The sequence below is a fragment of the Puma concolor genome, chromosome D1 (assembly GCF_028749965.1).
Source record: "Puma concolor isolate L17-30 chromosome D1, mPumCon1.1.hap2, whole genome shotgun sequence".
In the NCBI taxonomy this organism is placed as follows: Eukaryota; Metazoa; Chordata; class Mammalia; order Carnivora; family Felidae; genus Puma; species Puma concolor.
The window spans coordinates 109,763,315-109,787,924 of record NC_141676.1 but is presented as its reverse complement, the minus strand read 5'-3'; the positions used below and the strand labels follow the sequence as shown (position 1 = coordinate 109,787,924).

The following is a 24,610-nucleotide window of genomic DNA, read 5'->3' as shown; positions in this document are numbered from 1 at the left end:
GTGCTCAGATTGTGCCAAGCCATGGGGAGAGACAAGAGCGCAGACATGGTCCTGGCCTTGGGGAGCTCACGCTGGCCCGGTGTGCTGAGTACGCGGGCGGTGTGTTGTTGGTGGGGGGGGGGGGGTGGAAACAGAGGTAGCATGTCACCTAACATCAGGCCCAGCCAAAATCTGTTCAGAGACGAGAAGTGATCAAGTGGCCAAGGCTATCTGTCTTTGTCTTTTGTCTCAGAATGGTGACCACTTTGACCCCAGTATCCTCACCTATAAGGAGATGGCTCTCACTGGGGGAGATCTGCTCCCCAGAGAACACTGGCATGTTTTGGAGATATTTTTGATGCTCACACTTGAGTGGAGGAGAACTATAGGCATTCCCTACCTGTGAGTTTGAACACACGATGGCCTCGCAACAGAGAAGGACGTGGCCCAAAATGTCAGTAGTGCTGAGGTTGGGAGAAACTCTGAGCTACAAATCTCTAACCTTCTCTCTGGCTCTAAAAATTCCGTTTTTCTGAGAACCTTGGCTGCTGTTAAGCTGATGAAAATGTTTAAATAGCAGGTCTCTGGGGCGCTGGGTGGCTCAGTCAGTTAAGCATCCGACTCTTGGTTTCGGCTCAGGTCATGATCTTGCAGTTCGTGGGTTTGAGCCCCGCATCAGGCTCTGTGGTGGTGTCCCCTGCTCGCTCACGCTCTCTCTCTCTCTCAAAAATAAGTAAACATTAAAAAAATGTTTAAATAGCAGCTTTCTTTAAGTGGAAGGTCATCTAACAACGTAGCACAATCTCCTGTAAAATACCAGAATCCCCTCTGTACCCTTCCTGACAGGCTGCTAACCAAGTGATGGGAAATTTATTACCTCGGATCTTGGCAAGATCAAGCAGCAATGGCCTCAGCAGCAATGGCCAACTTGTAGCCTTTTGCAGGTGAAGGAGATAAGATTTCCATGAATAAGTAATGGAAATCTACACGTCACACAAAACCTTTGCTTTAGACAGTTTCATTATTTTCTCTCTCTGACTTCCTTTTTTAATGTGTCATTTATTTTCGAGAGAGAGAGAGAGAGAGAGAGAGAGAGAGAGAGGGCAAGTGGGGGAGGGGCAGAGAGAGAGAGAGAGAGAGGGAGACACAGAACAAAGCAGGCTGACAGCACGGAGCCTGATGCCAGGCTCGAACTCACCAACTGCAAGATCATGACCTGAGCTGACGGTTGGACGCTTAACCGACTGAGCCACCCAGGTGCCCCTCTCTCTCCGAATTTTTATAAAAGTTATTAATGGGAGTCAACAATCACTGGCTTCAGTTTCATTTCTTTTCCCAGGTCTTACCCTTTTAGAAGGGCATGCTTCTGAGTAGTGAAATGGTTAAATGCAAGTGGCAATCAAGAGGGCCAGCAAAAGGTAACCTATTAATCCTCAGACTGGATTGTCACGTCCTGAGAGTTCCAAATTAGCTCTACTGTTTTCAACCTCCAGGCATTTGCAATTCTTTTTCTTAAATATAATTTGTTGTCAAGTTGGCTAACATGCGGTGTATGCAATGTGCTCCTGGTTTTGGGGGTAGACTCCTGCAATTCATTGTTGAGAGTCTCTTAAGGCTTTTGCATTTGCATTTGCAATTCTTTTTGGTCCCTCGTCTGCTTCAGACCCCAATGCTCTTGAACGATAGAGGGAGGTCAGCTCTGAGTACTTCTCCAAGGAAAAGCAGGAATCCAGAGGCATGCGGGAGCAGGGCTCGAGACATGACCCTTCGGTCCCCTGCTCAGTTAAAGGACAGTCTACCGGTGGTGAGCAACCCTGTGATCATAAGCAAGCAGGGCTTCCGGGCTGACAGAACCCCAGGCATTACTGACTTCTGCCTGTGGACTCCCAGAAACCCAGATCTTCTAACCTCGACTCTACCATTCACCAGGGACCTTGAACATGATCTTCAAGTTCTATGAACCTCAGTTTCTTTCTTCATCTTTCAAATGGGGATAATAATAGTCTACTTTACAGATTTTCTCTGGGGATCAAGTGAAATGATCTACATCAGGTGCCTGGGTGATGGGAGCTTCGCAAAGAGAGGGAAGCAGTTATTGGTGCTGGTCATCTGGCCGGGGCTCAAGCATGTAGAGGAGACAGGGCTCGTGTTGTTCACAAAGAGGTGGCATTAGGCTGAAGAAGAAAGGGGACTCTCTTTTAAAAGTTTCTGAAATAAAGAAGCCCTGTTTATAGGTACTCCTCACTAGAATTCTACCATGCTTTCTGGGAAAAAAAAAAAAAGGCGAGGCACAGGGAGAGAGCGAGAGAAATGTGGGCACTGGTACTAGGACCGCAATAAATTGAAAACTGCCTCTAACCTCCTCCTGCACTCTTGGGGCCTTTCCAACATTCTCTTTCATCGCCCGAACACATGAGTCACACAGTAAGACACAGGCACGTGAAGATCAAAAGTTAAGACCATGAAAAAGCGAGACACAAAGACTTACAGCTTCTCCATCTTGCAAGCATGTGAACAGATAAACTGAAGTCTAAGCCCTTGGTGGAGGGTTATGTTGGGTCAGTTCCCCCACGTGAACTTGCTCCAGCCAATCCTCGCTTCCACTCTGAACACAAATGATGTTGTAAGGGTGGCAGTGAATGCCTCTCACGTCTTCCTCTGCCCAGTGCTTTAGGGATATACAGGGGTGGCCCGTGGGAGAGTGTCAGAGATGCCGCTGAGGGGGTGAGTGGTACACGATGACCTCAGTCCTGGAAACCACCACAGTTGGGAAACTTTAAACTCCCTAGGAGAAATCTAAGATGTCTAAGGTCAATGTAAAACTGAACCAAGGAGAAGCCTATTTACGTAGGTGGCCAATGAGGGGGCTCATTAAAGCACAATTCCTGAGCGTAGCGTTTCGCTTCTGGTTACTCACCGTAGCGGTTCGCCTCACAGACATGGAAGGTCCTGCATGGCTGTCACATCTGTGGAAAAAATGTGAAATGATTTCTTTGAACAAGTGCCTCGCTTTCACCAGGAGGACAATCAATCAACGGTACCTCTGCCGTGATATCTTGGTATCTTGAGAAGATATATTTCTAACATCCTTTAGGGAGACACTTCTTGGCTAATGCTTGTTGAAAACATTTCAGAAACTTTTTCCTATGATTGTTTAGGCTCAATGTTTTACATCTTCATATGTCAGGCAGCCAAGAAGAAATTACCTAATACTGGATTTGGATTGGAACGCAGCATAAAGACATAAAAACAAAAATAGTTACACGTGTCGAGTGCTTACTATCAGTGTTCTCGTGCTCTATGCGCATGTTATCTCATTTTAATACGTCACTCTTCGGAAGGGGATACTATGACTGCTGTCATTTTACAGAGAAATCAGAAGACACTGCCTGATTTTCACAGTTAGTGATGGGCTTAGAGCCGGCCACAGGCTCATTAAATCCTGAGCACTCCTTCTTAAGTAAGGCACATGGACTCTTCTCGCAAATGGGAAATAGATTTCCGTACATTTTTATTTTAAAGAGGGTCTGGGCCAGACACAACAATTCACAAGGGAATCTTTAGAAAGCAAGCCTTGTAAAGGTGGCTTCTGGATGTTTGTTTTTATAAAGATGCCTTATTTGGGGCGCCTGGTTGGCTCAGTCAGTTGCACGTTTGACTTTGGCTCAGGTCATGATCTCAGAGTTTGTGGGTTCGAGCCTGGCTTCAGTCTCTGTGCTGACAGCTCAGGGTCTGGAGCCTGCTTCAGATTCTGTGTCTCCCTCTCTCTCTGCCCTCCCCCACTCGTGCTACATGTCTCTCTTTCAAAAATGAATGAACATTTAAAAGAAAAAGGTGCCTTATTTGCTATGAAGCCATCTTGGAAAATAATTATGCTTTTACCGTTTATGTTGCTTCACTCAAATTCAGTAGGTAAAAAATTTACAAGACATGGGTCCCAAACTGAGATCGATTTTAATCTTTTAGATCCATAATCCTGTGCCAAGCAGCGCTCTGCCTGAATTACAGCTCAAGATTTAACAGACGGCAATGATTCACTGCTCTGTACAAGATGAGGTCCTGTCCTCCCCCAAGAGAACAGCAAAGGGAATCAAGAATTAAACAAACAAACTGGGACTTCAGGTCAGATCAGTCAAAACTGGCAAGATGCAGTTTTCTTTTATCTGAACTCCTAGCTGCTTCGTGGTTCCCCAGAGTTGGGCATAAAATCTGGGAGGCCAAACAATGTTTATATGTTAAAGATATCCAAATCAAACAGTAGGAAAGAGTAGATACACAAAGAGAAGAAATACAGTTGAACTGGTATGAAAGGTGGAAAACAGCAGGAGGAAGGGCCCAGAGATGGGAAGGAGCCAGGCCGCTTGGGAACTGGAAAGTAATTCAATCTGCCGGAGCCAAGAGAACATACCAGATTGTGAAGACCCTTCCCAGAGCCCTGGGGGCCGCAGTGCCCACAGAGCACCCACGCAGCTCACCAGCCGGGGCAGGGATATTGTCCCCAAGGAGGGCAGGAGGGAGGACGACGTGACCCATAGGATAGCAGGAGCATGACTGGGATGGAGAGCCTCCGAGGGTGAGGGCGAGCTGTGCGCGGGGCGGGGTGTGGGGAGGGGATGCGTGCCCTTCCCCCCGCCCCTCCCCTAATGGTGTGCAAGGCCGAGTGTGGGTGACCTTGTGGATTTGCTGGCCGGGCACAGGACTCAAGTGGCTTGGAGGCACAGAGTCTCTGCACCCACTCCCAGACCCTCCTAAAGGTGAATTCATGTTTCTGATGTGAACAGCTCTCCCTGGCAGAGCGAATAAAAGCAGCAGTGGGAGGGCACCTGGGTGGCTCAGTCAGTGGGGCGCCCGACTTTGGCTCAGGTCATGATCTCACGGTCCGTGAGTTCGAGCCCCACGTCGGGCTCTATGCTGACAGCTCGGAGCCTGGAGCCCGCTTCGGATTCTGTGTCTCCCTCTCTCTCTCCCCTCCCCCGTTCATGCTCTGTCTCTCTCTGTCTCAAAAAAATAAGTAAACGTTAAAAAAAATTTTTTTTTTTTAAATAAAAAATGAAAGCAGCAGTGGGGTCACTGGAAGCAAGGCTGGTAAGAGTCCACGGACCCGGCGACTTCATGGGACACATGGCTACCTCATCTTCTGCATTTGCTTGCAAGCCCTCCTGATGCCCTATCTTCAAGATCTCTCACATCCAACCCCACGTCTCTAGCTCACTCACTCTGCCAACAAAACTTCTGTCATTTCTCTCCTGGACTCTTCTCCATCCTTCACACTACCCACAGAGATCTGTCTAAAACGCAAATGTGATCATATCAATCCCCTGCTTAACATCTTACAAGGTGTTACCCAAAATCTTCACTTGACACAAGACTCTTTTATCTGATGAGCCTCCTAGACCACCCCTCACCTTTCAAGCCTGGAGTGCCCCGCACTCCAGTCATCTGTAGGTACCTGTATGCTAGGCTTACCGAATTTATTTCACTTCCATAAAATCTTCTCTTATCTCTATACCTTTGCAGATACCATTCAGAAATTCTCACTCAGTAGATTAGAGTGTGGCCCAAGAATATTCTTTTTAAAGGGACACCTGCGTGTCTTAGCCAGTTGGTTAAGCATCCAAGTCTTGATTTCGGCTTAGGTCATGATCCCAGGGTCATGAGATCGAGCCCCACATGTTGGGCTCTGCACTGAGTGTGGAGCCTGCTTGGGATTCTTTCTCTGTCCCTGTCCCTCTGCCCCTCTCCTGCTCCCTCTCTCTCTCTCTCTCTCTCTCTCTCTCTCTCCCTCTCAAAAACAAACAAGGAATATTCTTTTTAAAAACCAGAACCCCAGGTGACTTCCTCCAAATACTGATGGAACACGTTCTAAGCATTGGCCATGGAAGAACTCCATCTGGATGACCATGGGCAAGTCAGACCCTCATGTCCAAAATGGACTTCGTGTCCTCCTGCATGACCACTCCTTCCCATCCAATCAACCAACAGATCCTGTTGATTCAAACTCAGAAATCCCTTTCAAAACCACCCAGAGCTCTACATCCCCCCATTTGTACCCCACGCAAGACATTTATCATCTGCTTTGTTTCTGCCCTAGTCCTTTTCTTGTCCCTCTCCCTCCAAGTTTTGTTCCAATCCAGTCCATTCTCCATACTTCAGCCAGAGCGATCAGGACAAAGTGCATCACACTACTTCCCTGTTGAACATTTTACATGATTTTTATTTGCTCCCAGGTGAAAGTTCAAATTCTTCTCTGCATTCGTAAGGCCCTATACCGTCTAGTCCCCACACACTTCCCAGCCTCGTCTCTCACCTTTGCATATCCCTCTGCCATGAGGAATCAGCACACCTCTGAGCATGTGCACAGAGTTTGCCCGAAACATTTTTCTACCACCTGTTTGCCCGGATAACCCTTGTCCTTGAACATTTTCCCTGGAAGAGCGTTCCAGGCTCAAGACAGTCTAACAAACACTCCATACGTGCTCCCAGAGCATGTGGAACTGCCCCCCATCTTAGCACTATTATGTTTCTCTATTTCCTTTTTGTTGTCCTCACAAGACCAAAACCGGGGAAACCAAGGGCTGTAAGCTTTGCTCCTCAGAGCCATGAGCGGTATTCCTTGAGCCCTCTTCGTTGAAGAAATCAGCAAATGTGTTCATTTTTATCCTCATATCTGCCCCTCCTCTTATATTTCTTCCCCACCAACCGACAGCTTCCTAAGTCAGAGAGGAGAGTTCATCTCCATTCTTCCTTCGTCTTCACCCGACACATCCAATTACCAGGTTCTCGTGATTCCACAATCTAAATCCGTGCATGAATCCGTCTGCCTTTTGCTCTCCTCTGGCCTGCCTCCTTAGTTCAGGCTGCCACTATCTCAGCGCTACCTTACGTGGTCTGACTCAAGCTTTGTCCCCTCAAGTCTGTTCTTGGGGCCGCACCTGGGTCACTTTCCCAGCCTTGGCTCTACTGGTATTTCTTTGGGGATACTTAGCAACATTTCTGACCCCTACCTACGAGACACCCTAAGTTCTCACCCTTCAGTTGCGAAAAGCAGAAATGGCTTCGGACATTGCCAAATGTCTTTTGTGGGGCAAAATTGCCCCTGGTTGAGAAGCGCTGAGCTGAAGTGATCTTTCTAAAGTGACGATCTGATTATGTCATTCCTCTGTTTAACAGCTATCAATGGGTAAAATACACATGTGTACCTGCACACCTGCATGGAATACACCAAAATATTTTGGTGTTTGTCCAGGTCAGTAGGTCGCGGGTGACTTTATATATATGAAATCTATATATACATATATATGAAAAATGCCATTACTAGCAAAAGTGATTAATGGCTTCCCACTGTCTACAGGGTCAAGTCCAAGCTTCTTAGCCCTGCACATCCTTAGCACTGCTGGGCCCTGTGTTCTGGCCTCTACCGGCCTCTCACTCCACCTCTCACGGTCTTACCTTATACCAGGGCACTGAACCTCAACCACCTACGTGAGTTTCTACTTTGTCCAGTCTCTACACCTTGGCTGTGTCAGTCTTTCTGCCCAGTGCAACCTCCCGACTCTTAATTACCTAGCTCAGTCCTATATGTCCTTTCACAATTGGCTCTCCTCTTGCAGGAAGGCTTCTGGTCCTCCAGTCTGAGTTAAGCGCTTCTCCTACACGATCTCACGGCAGGAATACCACGCACCTTCCCTAGCACTCACCATATTGCACCGTCACCTCTGGTGACTCGGCTGCCACCCAGGCTGCAGTTAGGCTGGACGGTATCCCCGTGTGAACTCCACAGGGCATCCCTTTCTCAAGATACTTACAGTCATTTTCCAGAAAACTGCCGTGGGAAAGACATGAGCCCACGATGTGCCACCACGTCCCAGAGTTCTGTGCCGCCCCTCACACCCAACCCCATGCAGGATTCTGGCGTCCCCTCCTAGCCTGAAGTTCTCCGGGCAGGGACTTTGCCTTAGTTTCACAATTTTATCTCCAGCACTAACCACAGTTCGTGATCCAGAGTAAGACTTTGATAAAAGCCCCATAAAAAAACAGAAGAGAAACCATCACCTGGGCAAGCAATACCCTTGCCAGGAGTTCCGACAGCCCTTATTACCACAGCGGAACAGGAAGCTCTACCGCTGTGGTTTCCAGACCCGACTGAGCATCCAAATATCCTGGAGAATCTAAAATAAGTAAATAAATAAAGCTCCCTGTGGCCCATATCAGCCCTTCCGAATCAGGATCTCAGATTTGGGGATCTGAGGATCTGTCATTATTTTTAAATTGTTGATGAGATTATAACAATGATCAGCTGAATCACCTGAACCGCGGGCCACCCAGGCCGAAACCCAAAACCACTCCCCTTGTCCTGCCTCTAGTCATCAGAACGCTGCCGTCTACCTGTGGAGACCACACCTGGCTTCACCGAAGGAGCATTTCCCGAGAAGGATCTTGCTCCCTCTGACTACTCCTTTGCCATCGAGGTGTTGAGATTTTTGTATCTTCAAACTCAGGCATTTGTAGTGAGTAAGAGGCTCAATAAATAAATAAATGAATGAATAAAACAACCAGAACCCAGGGGGAAAATACCATCTGCCTTTTCTTCTTTGCACATTTTAATTTTTTAAATGTTTTTATTTATTTTTGAGAGAGACAGAGCACGAGTGGGGGAGGGGGAGCGAGAGAGAGGGAGACACAGAATCCGAAGCAGGCTTCAGACTCTGAGCTGTCGGCACAGAGCACGACGTGGGGCTCAAACCCACGAGCCATGAGGTCATGACCTGAGCCGATGTCGGATGCTTACCTGACTGAGTCCCCTAGGCGCCCCTCATCTGCCTTTTCAACTTTCCAGAATAGTATCTGAATGTCTTGCTTATGTAATGCGAGGTTGCAGCCGGAGCGCCTAAACTGGGTACACCCTGTGCATCAGGCAAATTTGGGCATGTCTGAGGAGGAGCGAGGTGTATTCACCAAAGCTGCTTGCATCTCAAGGGGAAAAAAGAACCTTCCTGAAGTCACAGGGTAATGGGCAGGCGCTCACAGCTGGAGAGCAGCTGCCACTTTCCAATCTCCATTGCGCACGGGTACTTACATGCGCGAGGCACGGTGACAGTCCTCAAAGGAAAGAGGCGATCTTAAATTTATTTTTTAATTTTTTTTAAGTTTATTTATTTATTTTGAGAGGGAGAGTGTGGGGGAGGCAGAGAGAGAGAGAGAGAGAGAGAGAGGAGAGAGAACCCCAAGCAGGCTCCAAGCTCTCAGCACAGAGCCTGAGTGGAGCTCATGACCTAAGCCGAAGTCGCATGATTAACCGACTGAGCCACCCAGGTGCCCCTCTTAAATTTAACTGTACAAGCTACTCAGGAGCCTTATGAACTAGTTCCCTTGCATTTTCACGTTGCCTGAGTTCTGGGACACCACCAAATAAGGAGTAAGGGGGGAAATCCACATCCCTAAAATTGCCACAACGAACCACAGTTTTGAGAATGAAGGTGGCCCCCTTGTAGAAACCACTTTGCTGTGGATTATGTGGTACCATGAGACACAGAGTGGCAGGCCCAGCATGCATTCATGGTGGGGAGGGCATCACTGGAATAACAGGGGTCTGGGATAAGAAACGAACAACCGTAGATGCTCTTTGGCAGCCAGGAAGGTTGCATTTGTAAGCTCATGACGTATGCTACTGGGTACTTGCCAAACTACGTAGAAGGAAGTTTTGAGGCTCTAGGTTACCGAAATTTCATGCTGGGGCTCTGAGCACTATGTCACAGGCACTAAATGCCCTATGACAAGATGGGAGGAAACACAACACCCAGGGAAATGTTGGGGGAAAGATACATGCAATATACATGCATATGTCTCTCAAAATTGTTGGCTAGCAATAAATAAATCAAAACATGAATGGAAAATATTTGTCCTTTTTCCTAGCAGTGGGGAGGAGTCACAGAGGATATAGTTCAATCATTTACAAGCAGGATTCAAATAATAATGGGATAGGAGTGCCTGGGTGGCCTAGTCGGTTAAGCATCCGACTCTTGATTTCAGCTTAGGTCATGATCTCAGTTTGTGGGTTCGAGCCCCGCATCGGGCTCTGACAGCACGGAGCCTGCTTGGGATTCTCTCTCTCCCTCTCTCTCTGCCCTCCCCCCACTTGTGCTTTCTTTCCATCTCAAAATAAATAAACTTAAAAAAATAATAATGAGATAATTTGGGAAACGCATATATCTGAGAGAAGAAACTAGTCATATCTGAAGCAGAAATGGCAAAACTTTTTGCCTTTTTGGTAATCCATTAAGTCACTATGTTCCCATGGCTTTTTGCCACTGATATTAGAACATTAAAGCTTCAATATATCATATACTTCTACTGGCTGGGCCTTTCTTTTTAAGTTTATTTATTTATTTTTGAGAGAAACAGAGACAGTGTGAGTGGGGAGGGGCAGAGAGGGAGAGAGAGAGAGAGAGGGAATTCCAAGAAGGCCTTGCACTGTCAGCACAGAGCCCGATGCAAGTCTTGAACTCACAAACCGTGAGATCATGACTTGAGCCGAAACGAAGAGTCACACGTTCAACTGACTGAGCCAACCAGGCACCCCTGGCTGGGCCTTTCTAAAATGAGTACCTGGGGTGCCTGGGTGGCTCTGTAGGTTAAGCGTCCGACTTCGTCTCAGGTCATGATCTCACAGCCTGTGAGTTCGAGCCCCGCATCGGGCTCTGTGCTGACAGCTAAGAGCCTGGAGCCTGCTTCGGATTCTGTGTCTCCCTCTCTCTCTCTGCCCCTCCCCCGCTCTCGCTCTGTCTCCATCTCTCTCAAAAATAAATAAAGTTAAAAAAAAAAAAAAAACTTTTAAAGTGAGCACCTGATGAAATGACCAAATCCATTTTCTTCTGGGGAGAGTTATCCATTATCTGGCAGCATTTCTCAGTTAAACCACAGCTTAAAAGATGAAAAGTAATTTCTCTGATACTCAAGTCTCTCAGGGCTGAACAGAAGGCTGTGTTTTGCCCAGAGGGCTTGTTTCCCTTTCTGTGATTTGCAAAAGATCCTCTAAACTGCTTTGCTGACTTGTTCTCCGGAGCACCCAGTGTGACAACGTTGAGCCTTGATGGCTTAGGCAAGTAGAAACCTGAATCCTACTTGGCACAGGATGACTGTGCTTTCCGGAGCCCTCTGCCAGTCCCTCCTGGTGCAGTAATAGGCGAGGAGGAGCTCTTGAATCATGGATTTAGAAGGCTGATTTTGTATTTCAAAAGATCAGAACTGCCAAAGAAAGTCAAGTTCTACTTAAGAGGAAAGAGTGTCTGGAAGAGGACAGCACACAATGTATATTCCTACCTTAAACCACCTCCTGGCCACACACACACACACACACACACACACACACTCAGAATTTATATCCAAATATTTACGTCACACACATATTTAAAAATGAAAAGGACATATTTGTACAGCTTACCTACTGAAACTTAAGAGCAAAAAATAGTGCCTTCACGATATTCTGTACCCGCACATTCCATTTCCACTTTGCAACTAAAAATGTATTTAGAGAAGACACATTTGGAAAACTGCCGAACATCCACATATATACTTGAAGGATAAAATCTGTTTCACATCTGCATGCTTATTTTTATGTTTCAGTGTGCACAGTTGTAAAAAAGCTACAAGGCATTTTGGTCTACGAGAAGGACGGTTGCTAAATAAAAGTTTCCTTTTTTTTTTTTTTTTTCCAATTTGGTCTATAACCAAAAAAACATGGGGCTGCCTGGGTGGCTCAGACGGTTAAGCGTCGGACTTCGGCTCAGGTCACGATCTCACAGTTCGTGGGTTCGAGCCCCCTGTCGTGCTCCCTGGTGTCAGCCCAGAGCTTGGAGCCTGCTTTGCATCCTCTGTCCCCTCTCTCTCAGCCCCTTGCCCCCCGCCCTTCTCAAAAATAAATAAACATTAAATAAAACAAGCAAACACGGGGGCGCCTGGGTGGCTCAGTCGGTCGGGCGTCCGACTTCAGCTCAGGTCACGATCTCGTGGTTTGTGAGTTCGAGCCCCACGTCGGGCTCTGTGCTGACAGCTCACAGTCTGGATGCTGCTTCGGTTTCTGGGTCTCCCCCTGTCTCTGCCCCTCCCCTGCTAGTGCTCTTTCTCTCTCTCTCTCAAAATTTAATATACATTAAAACACACACACACACACACACACACACACACACACACAGGATACCCAGATGGAGAATCTAGATTTTCTGTCTCCTCCGACCCACTTGGGCAGTGGCTTGCAACATGAGCTTGGAAATAACTTGCCCACAGAGTGAACAGGTTCCTCAACTTTTCCTGGTTTCCTGATGGGAGACGGCTGAGCTATCTAAAACTCTGCCTTACAGAAAATCACCGAAAACACAAATTACATCACAAGTTCCAGCTACACCACGTGCCAGGAGTATTTCTCTTCTCCTTATAAAACGCCTGTCCTTTAAAGGACACACTCGTGGGCTTTAAACCCCCAGGTGAGGGCAAACACTCTCACGAAGAAAAAGCCACTTACCTGTTTGAAGAGCACTTCCTGACAAGCGGCTCTGTGGGGGGGACAGGCACTGAAACCTACATGCTGCTCAGCCCTCCACTATTTCGGCAAAGACAAGAGCAGGCTCAGGTGGGAGCTGGGCGCGAAACACCGTTCGTCCACCCAGGAGGGGAGAGGGAAGCTCAGGGTTCTGTTCTGCAGGCCGGGCAGCCTCTCCCCACGCCCACCGGCGGCGGGCCACGGGCTGTTGTGCAGCGAGGGTGTCCTCGGGCACCTCCTATCCAGCGCAGCAACGCCCCCTTTCTAATCGGTGGACACATCACATGTGAGGCCGACACCTTAAGAGGGCGGGAAGCTTCTCAACCAGGAAGACAGGCCGAAAATATTTAGCAGTCAGCTCAACGGCACGTAAGCAAAGCTTGGCTTGTTTTTCAGAAAACGATTTAACAACCCATGAGTCAAGACGAACTGATTTATACGGGTTCACACTGCGAACGATCCGGAACTATGCCTCCACTCTCCCCAAAACCTCCCTTCCTGCACCTGAAGCTGAAATTCTGGGTAACCACATCAGAAAAGCTGTCCTGAAACCTGCCAGTCACAGGAACACATTTATTCCCTCGGTTTAAAAAAGACAATTTTCCTCTATTCTCTGTTCTCATCTTATTTACTTTCACCTCAATCTTTACACGTCATCTCTCCTTGTGACCACAGATACCTATATGCCCAAGGAAACAGTAGTTTTGATTTAAAAATATCTTCCCGACCAGGCTGGGTACACACCAGCCTCTAGAAGCAGTGGGGGAAACTGTCCATGATTCTTCCCAACAATTTTTTTTTAATGTTTTTATTTATTTCTGAGACAGAGAGAGACAGAGCATGAGCAGGGGAGGGGCAGAGAGAGAAGGAGACACAGAATCCGAAGCAGGCTCCAGGCTCTGAGCCATCAGCCCAGAGCCCGACGCAGGGCTTGAACTCACAGACAGCGAGATTGTGACCTGAGGTGAAGTCGGATTTTTTTTTCATGTTTTAATGTTTATTTATTCTTGAGAAGAGAGAGAGAGAGAGAGAGCAGGGGAGGAGCAGAGAGAGACAGAGACACAGAATCCAAAGCAGGCTCCAGGCTCCACACGGTCAGCACACAGCCCAACGCGGGGCTTGAACTCACGAACCATGAAATCATGACCTGAGCCACAGTCAGACGCTTAACCGACTCAGCCACCCAGGCACCCCATTTCTTCCCAACATTTAACCCTTCATCCACCCAGGGCACTACCTGCAACGTGTGCAATTGGTTAGGAGTTGGATTCCCAAAGAGCCAAGTTTCGTGGTTTCATAAGGACTTTGTCCCTATGAGAGCTAAGTCCCGTCTCCTTTGTTCCTATCTGAATTTAAAGCCTGAGAACAAACATTAAACATTCTGAACACAAAACAGGCCACTGGCCTCTGGCATCAGATAACTAGTGAGCCGTCACATGATCTGAATTTCACTCACCCTTTCTGTGCCGGTGACAGAAGCTTTGAAGTCTCCCTTCTGGATTTTCTGAATGAGAACAGGGAAGAAAATGACGATCTGAAGCTCAGCCGGGAAGAAACAGCCATGGGGTTTCTTTGATGAGGTGTAGTTTTAGATCTTGACGTCTGTAATTCCACACGATCTAGACGAACATTGGAGAAAGGGGGCACCACTCAGTATTTCCAGGTGAATGTATCTCCGAGAACTAAGACTTTGATCTTGCTTCCCACCTCCCTTTGCAGACTGAAAACGCAGCAGGCATTCCCCCATGGAGACCCGAGGAATCAGGGGAGCTCTGTGCCCCTGACGGTTCTGCTGAACAGAGAAAATGCTTGGAAAGGGCAGGGAGGCTTTCAATACGCACCGTGGACCACAGTTCCGTGGAACATCCCTCCCTGTAAACCAGCTGTGCCAATCTGTTCGAGGCCCAAGGTGGGGTGTCAGGGACCTCATTCAACTTTCAAGTGGCTTTTAGCTGCCCCGTCCTTCAGACATTTTTATTTTAGTACTTTAAAACCATAGTGACAGATACTCTACATGTAACTTTTTGCAACCAAAGAAAGTCAAGGAAAAGGAAATGAAGCCATTTAAAGTGTTCCTTAGTTCCATCAAAAATCTATCTCTGTGTACGTGTTATTTGCTACAATGTGGTTTCTATGCGTGCGTGCCTATAACGGAAACAGGTCTAATAGGTGTAGAGGTAATGTATAGTTACATATGTGAGTATTAAAAACCCTAAGGCAGGATCAACGTATACGAAGTCTATAATACTGTCATACTTTTGGACATGCTGAATTTATAAACACTAGAGGGATTCCACGGAAGGGGGAAGCAGCCATGGTATACGTTGGGTTAACTTCAAAATCTGAACTGTGAGTCTTTTTAGAGAGGTTTATTTATTATGGGGGCTGTAAAATGTTGTCCATTTTACAGAATGGACAGAAAGCACAGAAGTGCTTACCATGTTCCAGCTCAGCACTTTGTACGTATACAACCGCCCTATGAGGTAGGTATCATCACACCCATTTAAAGATGAGAAAATTGAGGCTTAGAGAGAATAAGTAACAGAGAGAATACTAGTAACAGAGAATAAGTAATCCATGTGAACAGTCACATGGATTCTGAAAGAATAGAGAATACAGAGAGACAGAGTGGAGATCTGAATCCAAGTCTCCTTTGATACCAACTTGTGTGTCCTTTTGTTTTTAATGTTTATTTATTTTGAGAGGAAGAGAGAGAGGGAGCGCAAGTGGGGGAGGGACAGAGAGAGGGGGAGAGAGAGAGAGAAAGAGAGAGAGAGAGAGACAGGGAGACAGAGAATCAGAAGCAGGCTCCAGGCTCTGAGCTGTCAGCAGAGAGCCCAACTTGGGGCTCACACCCACAAACCGTGAGAACATGACCTGAGCCGAAGTCAGATGTCCAGCCGACTGAGCCACCCGGGTGCCCCTCAACATGTGTGTTCTTAACCACTATGCTATCTTGCCCCATTCTAAAAACACACCCCTAGGACATTACAGTACATTTTCAGTTGACTCTTCTTACTGTATGTTATGTTAGAAAACTCTTGTACCTTATGATTTTAAAATAGCCCAAAACATGGATTGGTTCATTGGAGTCCTTATCTATCATACCAGGCTATAAGAAAAAAAAAATTTAGACGTGTAAGTTTTTTCCTCACCATTTTCTGCCATCCCTTTCCTTAGCCTGTATGTGAGTGGTTGTTTCAACATCTGGCTAACGTCTGTTTCATTGCAAAACTTCTTTCTTTGAATTTCTTCAAACCATTCACCAGTCACTCCTTGAAGCCATCTGATATCCCTCTTTGTCTTCTGGAGTTTGCTGAAATGAAACAAAAATACCAATGTGCCCTTTAAATTTCTTCACATCAAGTGCAAACTCATGTGACAGGAGGCCAAACGTGACCTAGTAGAAGAACTGTGTAAACGGAGTCTGGGGAGAAAGCTGCTCTAGTCAGAATTTCCTTTTTACCACTGTGTCCATTTTTGGCTGTGTTTTTCTAAATACGATGACAATCTAAGTTTTGCTAGTCATTAAAATAATCAAGCTGGTAATGACAACCTGGGATGAGCAATGATCGATAGTTTAATGATATGGAAAACCAGAATATTCTAGTTCTTTTTTTAAAAAATATTTGTAAATGTTTACTTACTTTTGAGAGACAGAGAGATACAGAGCTTAAGCAGGGGAGGAGCAGAGAGGGAGGGAGACACAGAATCTGAAGCAGGCTCCAGGCTGTGAGCTGTCAGCACAGAGCCAAGCACGGGGCTCGAACTCATGAACCGTGAGATCATGACTTGAGCCGAAGTTCGATGCTTAACTGACTGAGCCACCCAGAATATTCTAGTTCTGATTACTCATTCATTCATTCATTCATTCATTCACTATTTATTGAGCAATGTCCATGTACCAGTCCCAGTGTGGACAGTGGGGATTCAACACTGAATATAACAGGGTCCTTACTTGCCCATCCAGTGGCCAAAGATAGAGTTAACATGCAGAGAAGAAATGGTTGAATCTAGTTTTAGATAACAAAATTCTCTGGGGCACCTGGGTGGCTCAGTCGGTTGAAGCGTCTGACTTCGGCTCAGGTCACGATCTCGTGGTCCATGAGTTCGAGCCCCGCGTCAGGCTCTGTGCTGACAGCTCGGAGCCTGAAGCCTGCTTCCGATTCTGTGTCTCCCTCTCTCTCTGCCCCTCTCCTGCTCACGCTCTGTCTCTCTCACTCTCTCTCAAAAATAAAGCCATTTAAGAAATTTCTTTAAAAAGTAGCGAAATTCTTTACACCCCAAACCACAAAAGCGCATGGAGGAGCCCACAGGTAATGCCAAATCTGCAAGGGCACTGGGATGTGAGATGTGAAGGGAAGGCGCCCAGAGCACAAGTGTGTCAGCCCCACGCCAGGCCCCAAATCCCACCATGCCTTCCTTCTCCTCCCTGCCCTCTCGTGCTCAGTCCTGTTTCCAATGAAAATGCCGCTCTAAGTCCTTAACTGAATCACTGGTGGTGATTTTTTTTTTTTTCAAAGCAGACGGTTTCGCTCCATTTCGGGAAAACGCTAGAACTGTTTGGAAATGAAAGGTAGTTAATCCAGAGGGCGAGAGAGAGAGCGAGAGCGAGCGTGCGTGCCCTGGACGGAGGCAAACAGCAGCAAGGGGAGACTGGAGCCCATGATGTGACAGGCTGGTGTGGTGCTGCTGAACATGTTGGGCTCGTGGGTGGGGTCCGAGCTTGGGCAGTTCTGCCGTCAGGGGAAGGATGGCATGTGACTCTGCATCACCCGCCCTTTTATGCGAGGTCCTCTGTGGAACACAAGTGCGGGGGAGCTGGTGTCACTAAGTAGACGGGAGCAAGCCGGCCACAGAGCGGCAAATCTGGGGTTAAAGGTGCTGAACCGAGGTGGCTGCAACCCACGCTCCTGCTTGGGGCTACGATACTGTCGTTTTACAAAATAATCGAGAAGGAAGCCAAAGGCCATCCTGCCCAGACTTGCATTTTGAAAAGCATCAGGCAGCAATGTCACGTCCAGCCCACAACATCCGCTCGGGGCCTCCGTGTGCCAATGCCGTCACTCCCCTGTCCTGCCACGTCCCTTCCGAACAGACTCAGAGACCCCAAGTGACTGTCCCTACCGGGTGCTGGCCGCCTCCAACTTCTCAATACCTCATTTATCAGTGCCCCGCGTTTATTCACCACCTCCGCTTCCTCCCAGTCCTCCCCCATCGCTAGAGCCCAACCTGCAGCACCAGCCCTGACGTCGACACACCCACCTCATGTCAGGACAGCCAAGCTACCTGACTTCGGGATTCTCCCATCGGTGTGACTGTATCTCTTGGTTCTTATTAGAGCCTTGATGCAATAGGGACTCTCTTTGAACATAATCACACTTCGCTCAATTTCACCTCAAGCTCTCACTCTACACGTGCGCTCACATGCATCGCCGCCTGTTTCTTCTTCAGCTTCTGGCCAATGAAGTCCGCAATCCGTATCTCTGCGGGAATGCTCATACGGTGTGAACTCTACTCTAGGAACTATGCCTCAAAGAAATAGCCCCCTTCCCTGTACGTTAATTTAACTGAACTTTCTGTAGTTTCTGGTTGTTGTTGTTGTTTTTTTTAACGTTGATTTGATTCTGAGAGGGGGGCGGGCAGAGAGAAAGGGAGAGAGAATCTCAAACACGCTCCGCTGTCAGCGCAGAGCTGGATGCGGGGCTTGAACTCGTGAACGGTGAGATCGTGACCTGAGCGAAGTTGGACGCTCAACCAACTGAGCTATCCAGGCGCCCCCTTTATGCAGTTTCTAAAAATAAGTATGCAAAGGCAATGCAGAATCCTGGGGAAATGCACGTGACATAGAATGAAGCAAGAAAAACAAAATGCACATTTCATAGACTATGAGCTACGTAAAATGCTGCATCCATGTAGACATAGTGGGGGAAAAAAACAAAACATCTGATCTCTTAGTGCAGAATAATTATAGATATCATTTCTATCTTTAGCTTTTTTTATTATGTGTATTCAGTAAATGTAATATATGAACCTATTCTTTCTTTCTGTCTGAATTTTTATTTATATTGTTGTGTTTTTTCCATTATAATTTTTCTTGCAGACAGAGGGGAAAAAAATCAGTTGTTTTCACAAACCTAACACAAACACTATTACCCATCTGACGTGATTTTTCACACGGCTGTGACAAAATTTACTGAATATTCATGTGTGGAAGTCCTCCTATGGTACAATGCAGGGATACGATGCTGAAGAGAGCAGACACGGTTTCTACCCCATGGAACTCTCCATCCAATAAGAGGCAGACTTGAGCCCGATAACAACAGAGATGTAAAGTAACAAAGAGTGGTGAGTATGATTTATTCATTCAACACACATTTGAAACTCTGGGTGAAGAGCAGTAAACAAGTCAAGTCCTCGCCCTCATGGAATTTACACCCTTTGGGGGCAAACAGTAGAAAAGTAAACAGGTTCTAGGAGAACACGAAACAAGGAGCCTCGTCTGAGGCGGGAGCAAAGATTCTCCTGTGAAGATGACACATGGCCTGAAGCTGAAATGAGGCCAGCCTGGCTGCAGTGTGGACATGGAGACGACGGACCTACTAGCCGTAGGGCAGAGCCGAGAGGCGGCTGCTAGATCATGCAGCGTGAGCATGGGGTGAACAGTCTGGCATTTAGTCCTGCAGCAGCAAGAATGCATTATTGACTTGGCAGTGGCATGGCACACGAGGTTCGCATTTTCCAAAGATCACCCTAAGCTAAAAAGCTTCTGCACAACAAAGGAAATCATCAGCAAAATGAAAAGGCAACCTATGGAAAGGGAGAAACCGTTTGCAAATCATATATCTGATAAGGGGTTCATTACCAAAATACATAAAGAACACATATAAGTTGGTAGCAAAAAGACCAAACGATCTGATTAAAAAATGGACAGAGGATCTGAATAGACATCTTTCCAAAGAAGGCATACAGACGGCCTGAGGGCACATGAAAAGATGCTCAACATTACTAATCACTTGGGAAATGCAAATCAAAACCACAATGAGTTCTCGCCTCACACCAGGCAGAATGGCTAGTACCAAAAAGACAAGAAATAACAAGTGTTGGTGAGGATGTGGAAAAAGGGGATACCCACGCACTGGTGGTGGGAATGTAATTTGTGCGGCCGCTGTGGAAACAGTATGGAGGTTCCTCAAAAAATTAAAAAGAGAACTACCACATATGACCCACAATTCCACTTCTGCGTATTTATCCAAAGAAAATGAAAACACTAACTCAAAAAGTACATGCGCCTCTGGAATTGTAATTGTATGGAAAAACAAAATATGACACAAATACAATTTTATATGTAATATGAAACTATATATGTATAATATGTATGTACAATACAATACATACACAATTATACACACACAACGGAATACTATTCAGCCATAAAAAAGAATGAAGTCTTGCCATTTGCCACAACGTGAATAGAACCTGAGGGAGTTACGCTAAGTGAAATAAGTCAGAGAAAAACAGATACCAGACGATCTCACTTACATGTGGAATTTAAACAACAACAACAAACCAACCTCATAGACACAGAGAACAGATTGGTGGCTGCCAGAGGTGAGGGATGGGGGGGCAGGTAGAGAAATGGGTGAAGGGAGTCAAAACCAAGTTCCAGTTCCAGAAAAAATAAATCCCGGGGACGTCATGTACAGCACAACAACCACAGTCAATAACAGAGTAGTACCTATTTGAAAGTTGCTAAGAGAGTAGATCTTAAAAGTCATCAGCACAAGAAAACAAGTTGTAGCTATGTGTGGTGATAGATGTTACTGAGGTGATCATTTTGCAGTGTCTACAAATATGAAAATCATTATGGTGCACACCTGAAAGTAATATAATGCTATACATCAAGTATACCTCAATAATTAAAGAAAATTAATTTGTTTAAAATAATCAAAGAAATAATTAAAGAAAAATAACTAATAGAAATAATTAAAGAAAAATAACTAAAGAAAAAACATCCCAGCTATAGGTGGGGAGAAGATTCCAGTGGAGAAGAGGAGAGTAGTCAGGGTACTTGCAGGGTCCAGGAGAGAGAGGTGTTTTCTTAGACCAGGATGATGGTGGTGAAGCAGAAGAAAAGTAGAACGTGTTCAGAGCTACTGTGTGGGTAAAATTTACCTCCAAGTGCCCACCGAGTGATGAAGTAACTCTGGAGAGCTAGGAGTCAGAGACATGCCAAGGAAGATGCCCCAATTTCTGATTCACACAGGTGCACAGATGATGCCATTCACAGAGATGGGGCATACGTAATCTTCAAAAAAACAACATTATATATTGAACACCTTTACCATTACTCCTCTTTGGAGCAATCATTAAATATTTGCATAATATCCAAGCTAGCATGATTTCTAGAATTTATTTACTATTCCTCTGGTGAAGAACGTGACGATTTTCCCTTACAAATACCGCTGTGGGGAACACCAATGTGAATTTTTAATTTTTGCAGTGCCTTTAACAGACATTGAATTATCGCGTCCAAGAGTCAATCACATTTTTTTTTTATTCTTTATACACCCTCCCAAAATGCTTCTCACAAGGGCTGCAGCATATTATTCACACCAGTGATGTACAAGATGGTAAGTGGATACCTAGAGAATACTACATGCTATTATTTTGAGTATTTTTATGTTCTGAATTTAATACTTTCAAGGTACCATGCTTGTAATTGCGGGCCACTATTTTTCTTTCTTTTTAAAACGTGTATTTATTTTGAGAGAGAAAGAAAGAGAGAGACAGAGCACACGTGAGCGGAGGAGGGGCAGAGAGCGAAGGGAGAGAGAGAGACAAAGAGAGAGAATCCCAGGTAGGCTCCATGCTGACAGCCCTACTCGGGGCTCAAACTCACAAATGGTGATATTATGACCTGAGCCAAGATCAAGAGTCGAATGCTTAACCAATTGAGCCACCTGGGTGCTCCAGCTATTTTTAAGGAATTTTGTTTCCTTTGCTTAAAAAAAAAAAAATGCTACATTTCTTTGATGAGTAGGGAGGTTTGATTACATTCCCACATGTCTGCTTACTAATGACATTTTGTGTTTCGGCAATTGTACATTTTATCAATTTATGACAATGCCTCAGGTTTTTTCACCGGAATGAGGCACGTTTAATAAAACACGGACTCGTTACTTTTGTTATTCACTCTAATTATTCCCCCCAGGTTTCTGACTTTCATTCTGATTAGGTTTAGGGAAGGAAAAACATAATCTGTGGATGTGCTTATGCTAATATTTGTCTCCTGTAGGCAATGAGAAATGAAATGCAGACAGTAGTACATGCAGATACATAAAAGGGCATGATTTCAAAGACACTCAGTGGCTTCTGGGGCACCTGGCTGGCTCATTCACTAGAGCATGCAACTCTTGATCTCGGGGTTGTGATTTTGAGCCCCACCTTGGGTGGAGAAATTACTTTAAAATAAATAAATAAGGGGAGCCTGGGTGGCTCAGTCGGTTAAGCGTCCGACTTCAGCTCAGGTCATGATCTCGTGGTCCATGAGTTCGAGCCCCGCGTGGGGCTCTGTGCTGACTGCTCAGAGCCTGGAGCCTGCTTCACATTCTGTGTCTCCCTCTCTCACTCTGCGCCTCCCACACTCATGTTCTGTCTCTCTGTCTCTCAAGAATGAATAAATGTTAAAAAAAATTTTTTTTAAATAAATAAACTTAAAAAAAAAAAGAAATGCAGTGGCTTTTAAAGCAGAGATATTGCAAAGCTGTCAGGAAAGTGGGTAAATACATACAGCCAAGAGCCAGAAAACCCAAGGGTCAGGGAGTAAAAAAAAAGAAAAAGAAATTGCATTTTCTGATTATTAAAGGAAGTAAAACATAAATAGTTCTGGCCTTTGAAGTGAAGAAAACCCAGGAAGGGAAGCTGTGAATGACATACAAGTCTAAACTCTCTAGGTACCTATAACTCAACTCCTTAATGTTTTACACCAGAGTTCTACGTCCTATAAAGTATAGTCAGTAGATTTATAATGGCTGACTGAGCTGCTTCTATCACAAAGAACACGACGGTAAAAGCAGTGGTTTAGACTGATCTATTTACTTAAAAAAATATATATCAAAGCTCAACACCAGCAGAAAAAACAAATAACCTTAACCTGAAGACATGTCAACCTTAAAAGGACAGTATTTTAAGTCTCAGCTGGCCTCAGTCCGGGAGAGAGAACATTCGCTTGCAGATGGAATTCAACCAAGTTCATAGCCAGGCAGGCAGCCCCAGCTCTTCCTCCTCTATGCGGGCTTGTCACATACTCAGGCAGCCATGTGGGGCAGGCCATGCAATCTACGCCAACGACCAGACCCTTGAGGCTTCCAGACGACAGGCACACAGATAAATTACACACACCTTGCTGGCTTCGTCAGTCCGGCCTGACTCAACATATCAGGAGGGACGGGTGCCTACACTTGTAATCTATTCTACCTCCAGGCTGATGAACTTGACTCCACTAAATCAGGTTTTTTCTTGCTGAGCCACAATCCCAGCCCTCTGCTCCAATTCACAATGTTCCTTCCTCATCCCCACAAATCTTCGTCGTCCCCGTGCTGCTGTGATGCCATTCGAGCACCCGCAGAACGAGTCTGTCCCCTGAGGTTCCTCCTGACGTCATGAATCTTGTCTCCCTTCTCCCACTGTGCCCCTGCTGACCTTTCCAACTCATTTTTTCTTTGCTCATCTTTACCCTGAGCAGACTTTTGTACTCATCTTCGTGGCTCACTTCCTACTAACATTTAGCATGTGCTCCGTGAATGACAGCTATCTCTTTATGTTCCATTCTTGGCCCTGCACCCCTTGTCTGCTCAGAGAGTTCAAAGAGCACTGGACCAGGGTCAGGTTCGAGCTGGGTGATCTTGGCCAAATATTTAACTTTCCTGGCTTTATTTCCCTCATTTGTGAAAGGAGGTTGGATGATGAGGCAGACTGTTACAAAGCAGGTCTTCACAACTCCTCACTTCCCCAAACTTCTTTCTTTGCCATGTGACTTTGTCACTCCTGTCCCTTGGATCCAGACTGGCCTTGGGCTTAGAGCAACTGAACGTAATTAAGAGGTATGGTCGGACTTCTGAGCCCAGGCCTCAGGAAGCCTCACAGCCTCTGCCTTCTCTCTGCCTCTCAGAATCTTGATTCTGGTGCAAAAGGAAGCCCGGGCTGGCCTCTGGGAGAATGAGAACATGAGCGGCCTGGCATGGCCACCTGCCAGACCTGTGAGTGAAGAAGCCACCTTAGCCCATCCAGATGTAGCTGAGCCCGGTGGGAGAGTCCAGGCGAGACCAGGAGAGCCACCCGACTGAGTGCAGCCCAAATGGCCATCCCACAGAATTGTGAGCTGATAAACAGAAGTCCTTCTGCACCTTGAAGCCTCGGGATGGTTTGTTATGCACAACTTAAAAACATAAACACAGATGAGATTATCTTGAAGATATCTTCTGGTTTCCAATGTATGGTGAAGGGGTGCCCGGGTGGCTCAGTCGCTTGAACGTCTGATGTTGGCTCAGGTCATGATCTCACAGCTCATGAGTTCGAGCCCCGCGTCGGGCTCTGTGCTGACAGCTCAGAGCCTGGAGCCTGCTTCAGAGTCTTTGTTTCCCTCTCTTCTGCCCCTCCCCCACTCACACTGTCTCTCTCTCTCTCCTTCAAAAATAAACATTAAAAAAATTAAAAGATTAAATAAAATTAAATGTGCAGCGAAATGAAAAGACTCATTATTCCTACATCAGAATTAAATCATTAAGAAATATCATAAGTCTGGGGCGCCTGGGTGGCGCAGTCGGTTAAGCGTCCGACTTCAGCCAGGTCACGATCTCGTGGTCCGTGAGTTCGAGCCCCGGGTCAGGCTCTGGGCTGATGGCTCGGAGCCTGGAGCCTGTTTCCGATTCTGTGTCTCCCTCTCTCTCTGCCCCTCCCCCGTTCATGCTCTGTCTCTCTCTGTCACAAAAATAAATAAACGTTGAAAAAAAAAAATTAAAAAAAAAAAAAAGAAGTAGCATAAGTCTGAAAAGGGTCCTAAAACAAAATCTCATACAAAAAAAAAAAAAACAA

At 46.1% G+C, this 24,610-nt stretch overlaps 1 protein-coding gene across 6 annotated transcripts in view; it reads right to left on the bottom strand.

Moving 5' to 3' along the window:
• The window catches only part of EXPH5 (exophilin 5), a 77,726-nt gene that overhangs the window by 14,846 nt on the left and 38,270 nt on the right, over positions 1-24,610 (bottom strand). For 3 of the 6 annotated variants that reach the window (XM_086679183.1, XM_086679185.1, XM_086679186.1), the window contains 3 exons: positions 15,670-15,830; positions 13,971-14,133; positions 2,898-2,945 (listed from right to left, as the gene is read on the bottom strand). In XM_086679183.1, the coding sequence (XP_086535309.1) occupies positions 2,898-2,945; positions 13,971-14,133; positions 15,670-15,830 (372 nt within the window). Of the gene's footprint in view, positions 1-2,896; positions 2,946-12,496; positions 13,298-13,970; positions 14,134-15,669; positions 15,831-24,610 lie in introns of those variants that run through there. The other 3 variants (XM_086679184.1, XM_086679188.1, XM_086679187.1) reach the window with 3 other exon arrangements.